Source organism: Labeo rohita, chromosome 22, assembly GCF_022985175.1.
Source record: "Labeo rohita strain BAU-BD-2019 chromosome 22, IGBB_LRoh.1.0, whole genome shotgun sequence".
Taxonomy (NCBI): Eukaryota; Metazoa; Chordata; class Actinopteri; order Cypriniformes; family Cyprinidae; genus Labeo; species Labeo rohita.
The window spans coordinates 37,818,784-37,835,120 of record NC_066890.1 but is presented as its reverse complement, the minus strand read 5'-3'; the positions used below and the strand labels follow the sequence as shown (position 1 = coordinate 37,835,120).

The 16,337-nt window shown below is 34.8% G+C and overlaps 1 protein-coding gene across 3 annotated transcripts; it reads right to left on the bottom strand.

Moving 5' to 3' along the window:
• Positions 1-3,730: 3,730 nt before the first annotated feature.
• On the bottom strand, positions 3,731-15,423 carry bap1 (BRCA1 associated protein-1 (ubiquitin carboxy-terminal hydrolase)). 3 transcript variants are annotated; one of them, XM_051095101.1, is made up of 17 exons: positions 15,198-15,423; positions 14,913-14,942; positions 14,703-14,757; positions 12,557-12,689; positions 12,352-12,471; positions 12,033-12,094; positions 11,800-11,942; positions 11,639-11,717; positions 10,831-10,969; positions 10,590-10,734; positions 7,533-7,726; positions 7,322-7,452; positions 6,662-7,158; positions 5,206-5,420; positions 5,029-5,121; positions 4,875-4,947; positions 3,731-4,563 (listed from the first exon to the last, which is right to left on the bottom strand). In XM_051095101.1, exons 1-17 carry the CDS (start codon positions 15,232-15,234, stop codon positions 4,430-4,432), a joined length of 2,280 nt encoding a protein of 759 aa, XP_050951058.1. In that variant the 5' UTR covers positions 15,235-15,423; the 3' UTR covers positions 3,731-4,429. The 3 variants fall into 3 exon arrangements, with proteins under 3 accessions (XP_050951058.1, XP_050951054.1, XP_050951057.1); XM_051095097.1 differs by having other exon boundaries at positions 5,206-5,426; positions 15,198-15,421; XM_051095100.1 differs by having other exon boundaries at positions 5,206-5,426; positions 6,662-7,155; positions 15,198-15,421.
• Between the last annotated feature and the right edge of the window lie 914 nt (positions 15,424-16,337).

The window sequence follows — 16,337 nt, the reverse complement described above, 5'->3', positions numbered from 1 at the left end:
TGTTTTTTCCACCAGGGATGACATATTTCTTCATACTAACACTAAAAATAGAGGCGACAGGTTAAGTAAAATGTTATCAATGTAATACAATGCTTCTCTCTAGAGTATTTTTTTCTAGCTATGGAGTTTATGTACAATGAATGTCTTTCCTGAGGTAAATGTGAATTTACGTGACAGTTGTGCATTTTAGCCTACTGACGTCTTTCTGTGGCTGAAAAACCACATTTAGAAATTGTATTTTGTGATAGAACTGACAGAATTTGAAAGCTGATACTTTATTTCTGATTAAAAAGTAAGCACAAAACTTACTGCGATTATTGGATGGCAAGAACGCTGCAAATGATGAGAGGAATTAAAGACGTTAAGTATTTTCAAGCATTTATACTGTCCAAGCAAGATGTCGAATAGAAATATCAAGGGAATAATTTAAGAAGGTAATCAGAATGGTAAAGTAGATTCGTCTCTCGTTGTCTCTGAGAATTTGTGCCGTTAATGCAGTGTTAGCCGTAGTCTCTTTTTTATTTTCACTTTTATAACTCTTGCGCAAAGTTTGCCCGTTGCTTGCATGTGTTGCTTGACCCTTCCCCCATAATAATTGTTTATAGACCACATTATCCTTAAAGACCATAAACGTTACAGTTGACGTCTGAAATAAGTAATTAAAAACGAATCATGTTCGAGCAAATCGTGACTTTTCACTTTACGCCTATCTTCGACTAGGCATAAGATTTAGTCTCAGACTTTGCACTACGCTGAGATGGTGCAACGGGTATAAATTCTACGCACGACTTAAAGCGCATTTTACGTCCAGACTAGTCTTAAAACCGGGTGTGCGTGCAACTGGTGCAACTGGTGTATTAAGACCAGTGTTGTGGGTAACGCATTACAAGTAACGCGAGTTACGTAATAATATTACTTTTTTCAAGTAACTAGTAAAGTAACGCAAGTTTCCTGTCGGGAAATTTGGAGTAAACATGATGTTACTGTATACTAGACTAAATGTAAACAGGCATTAATTCATCTCACTCACTAAAAGCAGATTCAGTATTCCTCAAAGTGAATAAAAACAGTGAAATGCAAACCCAGAATATGACGCAATCCTGTAATAATTAAATATGTTAAATGAAACAAATATCCTTTTATGTATTTAATACCATTTTATTAACCAGTGTCTTTGAGTCCATCCGAGTCCAGAGAAAGTTGACGGAAATGTCTCCGTTATCACGAAAGTGATATTCAGCATTTGCATGTGTTTTAAGTCTTGTCCAGAAGGCTACTTGAAAGCCGACGGGTTTATGTGCACACACACTGAAAGCGCGCTCACAGAACGCGCCTCTCAGTCAGTGTGCAAATGCAGAGTTCTCTTTCACTTCTGTTATGCTACACACATGCTCGTCTTGGAGTATATTCATGTAAATGAAGTCGGTTTTGTTCTAAGTAAACCTGAACAGTTTTCCGGAGAAATACTGATGCGTCAAAAAATTTAATCTCTGCGTCAGATCTTAAAGCAACAGCTGCGTAAACCTGCAGCCGCAGACCGCGTCATAAATATCAAGCAAACAACAAAAGAGAAAGAGAAAATCACTCACTTTTCTAGGCTGAATCACTTATTAACTTTAATAAGAATCATATTTAATGTACACAGTGAAGATTTTGCAGTGTTTTATTTTAACATTTATTACTTCAAGAAATGTCTGTAGTCTGTTTCTGTTTCTGTAATAGCCTTTAGATAGACTTACGTAAAAAAACTATTTTTTTAAAAAATACTATCTTTAAAAATATTATTTCATTTGTATTTTTGATTAATTTATTTATTTATTCGTTTGTTTGTACGTAATAGACCTACTTAGAGTGTTTACTTGTCTTCAGTAAGCTTGAGAATGTTTTACTTACATTAGTTGATTAGTTTTTTCTGTATTGAATTATTTTTCTATTTTAAACATGATGGCAGTTTCTAGCTTGAAAGAAAAATAATTTTTCTAACATCTTTGCAGCAATAGTTTTAATGGGTCTAAAACCACCTTGGGTGTGCATGATTTTCTAGTAATTCAATGGCACATCATCAATTTTTCTTTATATAATGTAATGTATTGTAATTAATGTAACTATAAATGCATTCAAAAATAAAACAGGTGTGTTTGCTGTGGTTTATGGAAAGTATACGTAGGGCTTTTTACAAAGTGTGTGCCATTGTAAAGACCAAGAAAAAAGTCATATAAAACCCAAAAAACACAGCCACAATCAGAAATAAAAGAGGTGCATTTTCTGCTCTTAAACCCTTTAATTGTCACCGTCCACTCAGTGAGAAGTTTACTTCATCATATTACAAATAAATCCTAATCTAATCATGACAAACTATACATCGTCGGAGAGGTCTAAGACTCCTAAATGATATTTTACCATATTTTGTGTTACAAAGTATGTAGGAAAAGTAATAGATTAATATGTGTCAAGATGGTAACTTAAAACATTTACATCATAACATGAGTTTTGACCTACAAAAGACTTTCTTTGTTGCCTTTTTCCATATCACACTTTAGAAATCATATATCAGTTCAAAAATCTCAAAATTCATCCTTTGAAGGGCATTTTAAAATCAGACATTGCATTACCACAGAAAATGTACATCAAAATCATATTACAAAATGTTTTCATTCATGAGTTATAAAAATTTAAGTCTGGATAGTGCACTTTTGTCTGTGTTCCAAAATGGGAGTGACAGTTAAAGGGTTCAGGTCAAAATTCACCAAGATACCTACTCCTTTACCCCCACCCTTGAATTTATACATTTACTATATCAATGAATAAAGTCAAGTCCTGCCCTACAATTTATCACATTTTAAAACTGGTTTCACTCTGAAATATGTCAGCATAAGTCAACCAAAACTTCTGTCACATGACTTTAAGTTTGTTAAGCAGAGCATGGACGCTAATTTTGAGATGTCGTGAAATCAAAAATCAAAATGGCAAGATCCACTAGAGGTTTGCTTTTCTTACATTTCAATTGACATTGCGTTTTTCCAGTTGTAAAGGTTAAAAACAGGGGTGCCCAAACTCGGTCCTGGTCCTTGGTTTAGCTCCAACTTGCCTTAACACACCTGCCAGGGGGTTTCTGCCTAGTATGCCTAGTATGAGCTTGATTAGCTGGTTCAGGTGTGTCTGATTGGGTCTGGAGCTAAACTCTGTAGGACACCAGCCCTCCAGGACCGATTTTGGGCACCCCTGGGTTAAAACAATGTTAAGATACTGACAAACAGCAGTGTTTCCTTGGACTTGGACTCGTCTCGGACTTGAGTCTGACTCGGCTCATTGTGGACTTGATTCCGACTCGACTTAGGTGGACTTGAACCCAACACTATCAATCATACGCAATCGTAAGCAAAAATTACTTTAGATAAACTAACATTTGTGCTTCATTTTTTTAATAGCTGAAGAGTGATCTCCTGCATAAATGTACTTTTCTTTCAGACTGAGGTGAATTCATTTCACTTTTGGTGTAAAAGGGCTTTTACATTAGAATTGTTTTATATTAAAAACAAAGAAGCAAGCCCTGCCCAGATTTAAAAAGTAATGCAAAAGTAATGTAACGCAGTGCTTTCCATAAAAAGTAACTATGTAACGTAATTAGATTTTCATGGAGCAACGCCAAATTTTAATGCATTTTGAAAGTGACTTTCCCCAACAGTGATTAAGACTAGTCTTTTCCGCAAACCGAAACAAAGGCCACCAGTGTACTTCGAAACATTTATTTCAATGTTTAGCTCTGACAGACATCGGATAATACACAAATACATATGTACAAACAAACAGAACATGCCTGAGGCTAAACCCACTGGCCCAATCCTTACCAACAAAAACTCTCGTCAAAAACAAGTTAAATTTAACCAAAACACATAACTCTTGCAGCGAAATAAACCAATACACATTCACAAACCAACTCAAGTTTATAGTCTTAAAACATCTTGGATCCTTTTAGTCTGTTATTCTTACGAACAAAACAGCGGTGAAATTCGAAAAGCGTATCTCTAGAATCCCATCCAGATTGGCGACTGGTCCATTTGTTAACAACAGACATACCCTGCACTGTTTGAGTGGATTTGGAGCGCTGTTATCTTTGGTAGCACCTTGACTAGATTTTTGGGTCAAGATGCTCATTTTCCCAATATGGCGCTCCAATGATTGTTGGTTTTATACAGTACATGACGTAATGGCAACATGAAACATGGTTCAGTATCTTTAAACATCTTCCGAGCATCACCAGTATGCTTTGGAAGTGGTGATGAACTTAGGCAGTTTATTATGTCAAACAAAGCTTGAAAACTACATTTTAATCAGCATCTAACACTGTCAATGAGGTGTTTGGTATCATTCATCATGTTTGAGAAAGACTGAGTTGTCAAACTGCTGCCATTCGGTTCTCCTTAAGCATTTACTGGCGCTTGGCTTTGTATGGTCGTGAGCGTTTCCGCCGGTCAGGTTTGCGTTGCTTGTGGAGACGGCCAATGCTCACGCCTTGTCTGCGACGCACAGAGATGTTCTGCTCCACCAGACTGGCCAACATACCTACAAAACAGCAAAAGGACATTTGATTAAAGCATTCAAAGATGTCCTGCACTTTTTGAACATCTCCTTTGTCTGACACACCCATTTCAGGTCTACTAATGAGCTGATGACCTGAATCAGGTGTGTTTGATGAAGAAGATCATGTGCGGTGTTGGAAGGGCTACATGGTTGGGAACCTATTAGACTTACTTTCTTTTGTGGGACACAAAAGGAGACGTTCAGCTGAACGTTCATGCTGCCATTTTTGTGGCACATAAGGATTCTCGAAAACATCTTATTTTGAATTCCACGAAAGAAAGAACACTTTTTACCTTCTTGTGCCAGCATTGATATGAAGGTGCAGATGAATTCATCATAGTTATGAGTCCTCCTTTGGTCATCGATCTGAAAATGGACCAAAAAAAAAGTCTTTTTGGGAAGTCCTGTGAAATCATTTTCTTGTTCGCAAGGAAACCCTTTACTTACCTTATACTTTTTCCTTTTCTCCACTTCTTCTTTCAAACACACTTCATAGTTGGCAATGTCCGCTTCCACGTACTTCAGCAAAGCCAGCAACTCCTGTGAGACAGAAACCCTTAAGTTTATAGAAAGCTGCATCGCTAACTCATAACAAACATCGCTCTAGTGTCGGTAGTGTCTTACTTTAGGAGTGTATTTTTCTCCATGAGGTTTGGTGCTGGTTTCAGCATTGGTGGACGGCAGGTTCTCCTTGTTCGGTTTGACATCTGCTGACTCTTTGACGTCCTCCTGTTTCATCTCCACCGATGGTCCTTCCTTCACTTCCTCCTGTCCTCCTGGACCAGTCGTCTCTTCTTTTTCTTTCTTCTCCACACCGCCTGTTTTCTTTACCCCTTCCACTGTTTCTGTCAAATGAGATTGAGGTTATCCAAACCAGTGTGCAAAGGAGTACGAAAGATATTTCAACTGTTAAATTTAGTGCTGTCAACTAATTTTATAAATTAACTAATTAATTACATTTTTCTGAATTAATTGCGATTAATCCAACCTAACATTCAAGTTTTTATATTGCAATATTTTACAATCTTCAAATTAATGTAGAAACAACATGTTAAAATTAGTGCTGTTGATCGATTAATCACGATTAATCGCAATTAATCCCACCTAACATTAAAGTTTTTAAAAATACTTTCATATTGCTATAATTCAATATTCAATCTCCAAATTAATGTAGAAATAACAAGTTAAAATTGGTGCTGTAAATCAATTAAAAAATTAACTAATTAATCTCATTTTTCTGAATTAATCACAATTAATCATGATTAAACCTAACATTCAAGTTTTTAAATATACTTTAACATTGCAATGTCACATTCAATCTTCAAATTAATGTACAAACATGTTAAAATTAGTGCTGTCAATCGTTTTTTTTTTTAATTAACCAATTAATCGCGATTAATTGCACCTAACATTAAAGTTTTTAAATATACTTTTATACTGTTATAATTTCACATTCAATCTTCAAATTAATTTAGAAATAAAAAGTTAAAATTAGTGTTGTCGACTGAAAAAACCCGAATTACCCACATTTTTTAAATTAATCGCGATTAATCTCACCTAACATTAAAGTTTTTAAATATTTTTTATATTGCTATAATTTCACATTCAATCTTTAAATTAATGTAGAAACATGTTAAAACTAGTGTCAATCAATTTTTTAAAATGAACTAATTAATCACACATTTTTCTAAACTAATCGTAATTAATTGCCCCTAACATTAAAGTTTAATATACTTTTACATTACAATAATTTTACATTCAATCTTCAAATTAATGTAGAAACAACATAAAACTATACATTTTTAAGATTTGTTAAACATTTTGGGTATCACTGATACCAGTATTACCGATGTCTCTAGGAATTTTTTTTTTTCTAATATTTAACATTGACTATAGCCATTCAACTTTATAGTATTATTGAGAGCTAGCATAGACAGAAGCAGCAGTTGTGAGTGGGATGGCCAACCCTAGCCCCACCCCTGCGTTAAATATTTTTAACGATGTTAAACTGTAAAACTGAATCGCCTCTAATTTTCACAGCACTAGTTAAAATCTCATTGTTTTGAACGTGAACAAGTACCTGTAGGTGGCAAGGCCATTAAGACGCCATCCTCTTGCAGTCGCAGCGCCGTGGAGCTCACCAGCGCCCCCAAGTCCCGGACGGCTCGATTGTGTCGGGCGTCCAACCTGAGCAGCCCCTCCTCTTCTCCAAACAGCACACGACTCAAGTGGGGCACCACGGGGCTAGAGGGACGCGTAGCTGCTTGCGATCTCGCGGGCGAGCGCAGCGGCGAGTTGAACGCACTGCCGATTTCTGAGGCCGTATCCGTGCTTTCGTTACTGGGCGTGGGCGACGGCTGGCAGGCCGAGGTGATGCTGATCCCACCCGTGCGACCCTCGGTACGTACATTCAGAGCTGTGGAACCAGTTGTTGCAATGGAGTCCTTCCTTTGGACTTCCTTTTTGAGTTTCTCGGCTAAAACGCTGAGTGCTAGCTGACCCTCCATTGCCGCAACCGCACCCACTCCACTGCGGCCCATGGTGCGTGCACGTAGACCAACCTTTCTTCGGACCCTGCTGATCATACAGACAACCAGTGACGGTCCAAAACGTACTCTATTTAAGTGCGAACATGTCATTGCGTTATAAGGGCCACTAAAGGAACTCTATCGCCCTCTTGAGTACTGGAGGTTTGTTACCACTGCAAGAACACATTAAATATGTTTAATAGTTTTTTTACCTGCTTGTGGCACCTGCAGTGCTGCACTCCTCCTCTTCGTCATCATCGTCATCCTCGTCATCAGAATAAGGGGGCTGAGGTGGGCCAGGTAGGCGTGAGCGACCCACACCCGCAGCAAGATCCTCCTCTTCCTGTCAATCAACGAGCTTACAGAATGAAAGCACAGCTCATGCTAACTATTACGGACATCCTAAAACGTAACCGAACTTACCTGCATGGGGGACTTGGCGTAGTTGTGGTTGTCCAGGAAGGCTGGCAGACGCTGGACGATGGGATTGGGGTTCGGGCTGGGAACAGGTAGAGGGGCTGGTGGTGGAGCAGCCCCTGTTGGCAAGGTGGCAGGTTTAGCCATGGGTCTGACTTTTCCAGCGGGACTTGGGAGAGCGGCGGCACCTTCCTGAGTTTCTGAAGTGTCATGGGAGATGTTTTAGGTTCAATTCTTGAATCCCTACATTACTGAATAATGCTTAAAGGTCCACTTCCAGAACAAAAAATTACAGATAATGTACTCACCAAGGTTATTTTCGTAAATGAAAACTAAAACTAAGACGAAAACGATCCATCAAAAAACATTTTCGTAAACTGAAATAAAATAAAAACGTCAAAAAAAAAGAAAAACTGAAATGAAACGAAACTAGCAACAGTTATCGAAAAACGAACTGAAATAAAATAATAATTATCAAAAATAAATAATCGTTTTAGTAATTTTACTCAACCTGTGGCGGAAAAACATATTAGCTGTGTGGCAGCCGGTTTATGGAAATAACTATAAATGGCGCATCATGCACATGAGTTTATCTGACCAAGAGACGGGAAGCATAGTCCTCCACGGTTCCCGTTTGGTAAACCAGCAGCCGCAATAGCCTGGTTAACAGAACACCCGACCCGTTATCCAACAGCAGCACTAATTCTGTATCCGACCCATTTGACATAAAGACCACGATCTGAACTGCACGTGCATTAAAACTAGGCTACTGCATCAGTTAACATGATTTATTTTCTCACGTAACACAAACAATCAAACCAAAATAGGCCATCTAAGTTGGAAAATAGACAAGCAGCGCAATAAAAAAAAAGAGAATGTGCATCCTTCTTGTAAATAATAAAAACTTTTGCCTACATCTTTTGAACAATCTGCCAAGCTGAACAAATGCATAAAATACACACTTATAAGTTTTCATAAACGAAAAGAACATATTAAAACATGACATTTACTGTTAAATGCCATCGTCTCTTCTTGAACAGTGTATACGTGGCCATTGGTCTTTTATAGAAGCATTAAAAACGAAACTTATAAAATATATACCTAGGTTACAGAAAGCGAGCAAGACGCACTCCCTAAGTGGTCATTTATTTCAGTGGCAGTGTTGAGGCTCCGCCATTATTATTGAATTTCTTTAGTCCCCTTTATGCTTTATGTGCGTATGTTCACGGGAAAATTAACACGACAGTTAGAGTATCATGATTGTGGTTAAATAAGATAAAAGACATCCAGGCCTAATATAAACATGTTATATTTATTTTTATATTAAATATCACAACACATTTATTCAGTCTAGTGCTTTTAAATAGATAAGCACAACTGTAGATTTATGGAGTAAAAACGCATGACTGCGCCATTTTTGTTTTTATTTGTATCTTTTACCATCTAATCAATCTCGGCATGCTTTAATTTTGTCACTAGACATTTGCATCAATAAGAAATATTTCTTTGGCCTGCGCTCTGGAAGTGATTACTAAAAGTAAAACTTAAACGAAACTATATAAAAACTAAACAGAAATGTGTTCACAAAATAAAAAAGAAACTAAAACGAACAAAATTATTAATGAAACTAATAAAAACGAAACTAAATTTTGTTGCAAATTTGAAAACGATATTGAAATAAAACAAATTTAGAAATCCAAAACTATAATAGCCTTGGTACTCACCACCTTGTCATCCAAGATGTTCATGTCTTTCTTTCTTCAGCCATAAAGAAATTATGTTTTTTGAGGGAAACATTTCAGCATTTTTCTCCATATAATGGACTGCTATGGTGCCCTGAGTTTGAACTTCCAAAATGCAGTTTAAATGCAGCTTCGAACAATCCCAAATGCGATTGTTCGAAGGAAGAAGAGTCTTATCTAGTGAAGTGATCGGTTATTTTACTTTAAAAAAAAAATACCATTTAAATACTTGTCTTGCTCTACCTGAATTCTGTGTTTTCCTGTTCAAGACAGTTAGGGTACGTTGAAAAACTCCAATCGTATTTTCTCCCTCAACTTCAAAAATCATTTCAAAATCATCCTACATCGCTGCAGAAGTACCGACCCAGTCTTTGCAAAGTGAACATGCAAAGAAGATCAAACACCCTCAACAAAAAAGGTAAAACAGCGATATAGGGTGATTTTGAAGTTGAAGGAGAACATGAGATGGGAATTTTTTGACATACCCTAACTGTCATGAACCAGAACAAAACAGTTCAGGCAGAGCAATACAAGACGAGCGTTTGACATTCAAAAGTATTTAAATTGTATTATTTTTATAAAAAAGAACCAATCGTTACGCTACATAAGACCCTTTTTCCTCGGCTGGGAATGTTCACAACTGCATTTGGGATTGTTTGAAGCTGCATCTAAACTACATTTTGGAAGTTCAAACAAAGGGCACCATAGCAGTCCATTATATGGAGAAAATTCCTGAAATGTTTTCCTCAAAAAACATAATTTGTTTACGACTGAAGAAAGAAAGACATGAACATCTTGGATGACAAAGGGGGTAAGTACATTATCTGTAAATTTTTGTTCTGGAAGTGGACTTTTCCTTTAAAGGCACAATATGTATGTTTTCACTGCTAGAGGGCACATATTCAAAACAAACAAAGAAACTAAGGCGTAGCTTGATGACAGGCAGAAATCATGTTCATGGATGAGTTAATGTATTAAAGACTTATTAAGGTCACTGTAGTATAAAGCAGGGCGGGGCTGAAAGCCGTGGAAGCGAAACGAGGACGCTATGCTACTCTTTGCGTTCGTCACCTGTCTAATTAAGTGCATAATATATTAAAGTGTCTTTGGGGTTTTGATGTTTTCTACCAAATAATCTGGAAAATCAAGGTTGTGTGACATCATTTGCAAGTGACACAATGACATGGTCCGTTACACTAGTTAAAATGGCGTATTTCATTGGATTTAAACATTCTTCGAAACATTTGGGATAATGTAAGATAATGTAAGTTTTAAATGTACGTGTAAAACATTCAAACTTCTTTAAATTCAAATAGAGTACCTGTGGGCGTGGCCTGCTCTGCACACAAAGATACGGGTGTGTCTTGCCCCTCCTCCTTTTTAACAACAGGAGGCGTGTCTTCTGAAGAGGAGGAGTCTTGTTGCTTTCGATCCTGGCCTGATTCTTGTTGGGTCATCCGAATGACCTGTAGCACGTACATTGGTATACAGAGACATTTACAACTGACTTCAGCACATAGAAAAATCATTCACAGAATGATACTCCAAAAGTTTGTACTTACTTTCTTCTCCCTAACCTGCTGGAGCCCTTCCAGAATGATCTGCCTGTTCCGTTTCAGGATCTCCAGCCTGGACTCGTATTTTATCCTGCGATCCGGAACCACTGCCATGAGATTGAACCGGATGTCATGGTAGGGCTCTCTGAGGAACGAGAAGACAAATATTTTAGAAAGAATATATCTAATGTAATTTGTTCTATGCAGCTGAGGTCAAAAGTTTACATCCTCTTTCAGAATCTGCAAAATGTTCATTATTTTACCAAAATAAGACATTTACATATAGTCCACAAGAGATAATAATAGTTGAATTTATTTTGTTAATGAGTCCCTTGTTTATCCTGAACAGTTAAACTGCCTGCTGTTCTGCAAAAAAATCCCTCAGGTCCCACAAATTCTTTGGTTTTCCAGCATTTCTTTGTATTTGAACCCTTTCCAACAATGACTGTATGATTTTGAGATCCATCTTTTCACACTGAGGACAATTGAGGGACTCATATGCAACTATTACAGAAGGTTCAAATGCTCACTGATGCTCCAGAAGGAAACGCAATGCATTAAGAGGGGTGAAAACTTTTGGAATTTGAAGATCAGGGTAAATTTAACTTATTTTGTCTTCTGGGAAACAAGTAAGTATCTTCTGTAGTGTCTGAAGGGCAGTACTAAATGGAAAAATTATATTTAGGCAAAATAAGAAAAATGTACACACCTTCATTTTTGTTAAAAAGTTTTCACCCCCCCCCCCCGGCTCTTAATGCATCGTTCTTCCTTCTGGAGCCAAAGATGTGAATATTGATCTCAATCTCACTCTTACCCAGCAGTGGCCAGTCCTATTCGCACCATTATGACCCGTCTAGCTTTATCAGTCCACTCTTCTTCCTCGCCCCACGGCCCTGAGGAAAACAGACAGGTTTGTGTAATCTTCTCGTCTCCTCAAACTCACCAAAAACAGTTTTACTGACATTAAGTTCTCACCGTGGTCAATAGGATATGCCTTTAGCCCGTCGAGCTCAAACAGCCGGTCTTTGATTGGCACGTAACTGACGAAGTGAAACGCCTCCATCGTCCGCACGGCGCTGATGCCGTTCTGTTTCTCCGGCAGGTGCCGCGGCTCAGGTCTACAAGGAAACGAGGCAAAAACAGCAGATTTAGACCACAACAAAATCTGTAAAAGCAGGACAGTGAGTAATATTAAAGCTTGTCTCTACCTGGCATGGCTGTTGTGGGCTTTTGCCAGCTCAGGAGCGTTTCCAATGGCGTAACCTTTACTCTGATAAATCAAAAAAATACAGATGTACTTTAAAACAGGTCATTCAGACATTCTTAAGCATGGCCTAATTCCATACTATGGAAGTCGATGGCTATTGTCAACAATTTGGTTACCAACATATCTTCTTTTGTGTTCAACAGCAGAAAGTAAGTTAGGTTTGGAACAACTTGAGGAGTGAGTAATGATAACAGAATGTTCATTTTTGGGTGAACTGTCCCTTCAAGTGTCCAAAAATGATCTTTATGCATGTAACTGACCTCAGGACTGAAGCCCTTGGTGAAAGCCTTCATACGGCTCAGAGTCGTTCCCAGCTCTACCCCGCTGCAGTTCAGAAGCACACTCAGAAGAGCGTGAGTGGCACAGGAGTTCGGTATCAACTGCACACAACAATCGACAAACAGACTGTAGAAATGTAATAACTGCACATTTAAAAATAAATAAACTAAATCAATAGGGACTCACTTGGTGAGCAAAAAACATGTCGTTAACAATCTCGTCATCGATAACGGAGGTTTCGTCCACCTGCGTGGAGACCTTACGCCGAGATCTTCGCTCCTCGATCCATTTGAAGAGGAAGATGAAGCCATATACAGGACTGAGAAGAAGAAAAAGACAGCTTCAGAAAAATCATATAAACAATAAAATATTATAGATAGATAGATTACAAGAACAAATTGAAAGTAAAATATATGTAAAAAACGAAATCATTTAAAATCAGTATTCAAATTATTAGGAAATTATTATTACTTTATAAATATAATATATAATATACAGACTTAAAATTGACAAAGATATACGTTAAAATTAATATTTAAACAAACTGTTACACAACTACCATTATTTTTTTTAAATAATCATTATTTTATGAATAGAAATATACAGCTTAAAATGGCAAAAAGGTAAATTGTGTGATAAAATATTAAAGATAGTAGATAGATAGATAGATTGATTAAATGAAGAGAGAGAGAAACAAATTATAAACACAAATTAAAAGTGAAACGTTAAAAAACAAAACAATAAAATTAATATTTAAATTATTAAGAAATTAATATGTAATATATAATAAATATATAATATATATAATACAATTTATATTTAAATAAATTGGTACACAATTTAAATAATTTTTATTTTATAAATATTATAAATATTTTATAAATAGAGATTTACAGCTTAAATTGCATAAACGTAAACTGACAAAATATTACACTTTTATATATATATATATATATACACACACATTTATATATATAGATAAGATACATTTATATTTCACTTTTAATTAGTTTTTGTTAGCAAAAATGAACTAATTTACAATTAAAATTTTAATTATTAGAAAATGAATATTACTTTGTAAATATAATACAAAATATACAAACTTAAAATTTTAAGTTTAAAATTTTAAGTTTACTAAAACATATATATCAAAATTAATGTTTAAACAAATTGTTACTTTAATATTATTTTATTAATTTCTTTATAAATATAAATACACAGCTTAAAATGGCAAAAATGTATGAAAAATGATAGAAAAAAAAGAATTAAGAACAAATTAAGTGACACATGTTAACAAAAACAAATTATTTTACAATTAACATTTAAATTAGCAAATTAATATTACTTCATAAATCTAATAAAGAGATATATTAAAAATTTATATTTAAACGGTTACACAATTAATATTATTTTAATAATTCTTATTTTATAAATAGCAGTATAGAGCTTACAATGGCAAAAAGAGATAGATAGATAGATAGATAGATATATAGATAGATAGATGAAAACAAAATAAAAGTGAAAAATGTTAAAAACAAAATATATAATTATTATTTAAATTATTAGGAAATTAATATTACTTAATAAATATACAATATACAGACTCAGAATTAACAGATATAAATATAATACAATTAATATTTAAATTGTTACACAATAAACAATATGTGACCCTGGATCACAAAACCAGTCATAAGGGTCAATTTTTCCAAATTGAGATTTATACATTATCTGTAAGCTGAATAAATAAGCTTTCCATCGATGAATGGTTTGCTATGATAGAACAATATTTGGCCGAGATACAACTATTTGAAAATCTGGAATCTGACGGTGCAAAAAAAATCTAAATATTGAGAAAATCACCTTTAAATGTATCCAAATAAAGTTCTTAACATTGCATATTACTAAACTAAGATTAAGTTTTGATATATTTACAATAGGAATTTTACAACATATCTTAATGGAACATGATCCGTACTTAATTTCCTAATGATTTTTGTCATAAAAGTTAAATCAATAATTTTGACCCACACAATGTATTTTTTGGCTATTTCTACAAATATACTCCAGCGACTTAAGACTGGTTTTGTGGTCCAGGGTCACATATTTGATTATTATTTTAGAAATAGAAGTGTAAGGCTTAAAATGGCAAACAGGTAAATTGTGATTAAAATAAAATTAAATACACATTGATTTGAATGACATTAATATATGTCTGTATGTATACAAAACTCAAAATAAAACGAAATACTTTTAAAAAAATATATATTAATATTGTTAACAAATTAATAATAGTTAATAAATATTAATATACAGACTTAAAAAATGCCACCTTTGACATTTGCTCTGAAGATCATAGATCTCCTCCACCTGAACACCCTTCACACCTGCGTCCAAACATAAGCAACATACATCACTCTTCCCACATGTATTCATTTTGGCATATTCATGTAATACTATGTATATTTCCATCACATTCAACCAGTCACTCATATTTACACGACACCACAAAAACATATCTGTGCCAAACAGATCAACTCACCAAAGTCCTCCACCAGGAGTGTAAACAACCCTGAAAGAGAACAAGACACATCAGAAAACAAACTATGAGGTAAAGTATTATATTATAAGAACTAGTAGTTAAAATAAGTATGTTGACTTCTCATACGCATTCAGTTCAACTATAAATATAACAAAAGCGATACTACGCGGAACTACTATATTGCGAGATGACATGTTAACTTACAGCATATTTTATGAACAGTAACATGATTATTAGCGAACATACAATGGTATTATATGAATACATGTTTATTTAGAGACTCACCCGGGTCACTTTCTAACTCCAGCCAACCTTTGTTCATTTTCGCTGAAATCAGTCTCCCAAAAATGTCTCTAAATCATCGACCACTCCATAATATTACAAAGAACTAACATCAATCATTTCCTACTACATATCTGAGGTATCTTTGGACGATCTGAACGGCTGGTAAACACAATAAAGAGCAGCGCCGTCGACCGTTGTTGACGTCATTCCGCTGCGCCGTGCGTCATGACGTTGTGCAGCGAAAACGCGCTGGATGGCGCTCTGCTGCTTTGAAGTTTAAAGAGAGTGACATGATAAAACAGGTTTCGTAACAGTTTATTTATTCGCGTAATGCTTTTGTTGGTTTACCTGTATGTGGTTGTCCTAAATCTCCAAATAAACCGTTATGTGGGTTATTATGTATGCGTAAATATCACTTTGCGTAATGTTTTGTTGAAATACATTTCAACGAGTGATTTATAGTTACTGAGCACTTCAGTGCGTAAGTAAAATTTAGTTTTAAAATTAAGACATTTAATATAATATGTAATACTGTGTATATAGTTTAATATACTACTACTACTACTAGTAATAACAATAATAGTAATAATAAATTAAAATAGGCTAATTATAAAGGCATGATACAGGTCTTTTCTTCTTTACTTTTTACATTTTAAAAGTTTTCTGGATCATTCTTGTGCTTTACACTGTAAGAAAGCTTTTTAAAAGCACCGCTGTTTCATAACATGCCATAAAATGCTGACTAATTATGTAATAAGTTACATAACATGAATACCATGCACTTTAAATATATATATTTTTTTATTTTTAAATCATTTTAATTTGTTATAATATTACATTTACTGTATATTAGATACTATATTAAAAAAATATATATATATTAAAATATTTGAATAAAATATAAAGTGCTAAAATGTAAATATTAAAGGCAAAGTATGCTAATTAATGAAAGTACATTATATTACGAATTACAAAATAATGTAATATTGCAATAATACAGTCTAACTAAAAAAGACAATTTGTGTAGAAAAAAAAAATATGATGCATTAATCAAAGCATATGTTATTACTTTCTATATAATTATGTAACATAATATTTATAATCAAGTAAAAAGTAAAAGTTATCTAGATGGATTTGGTG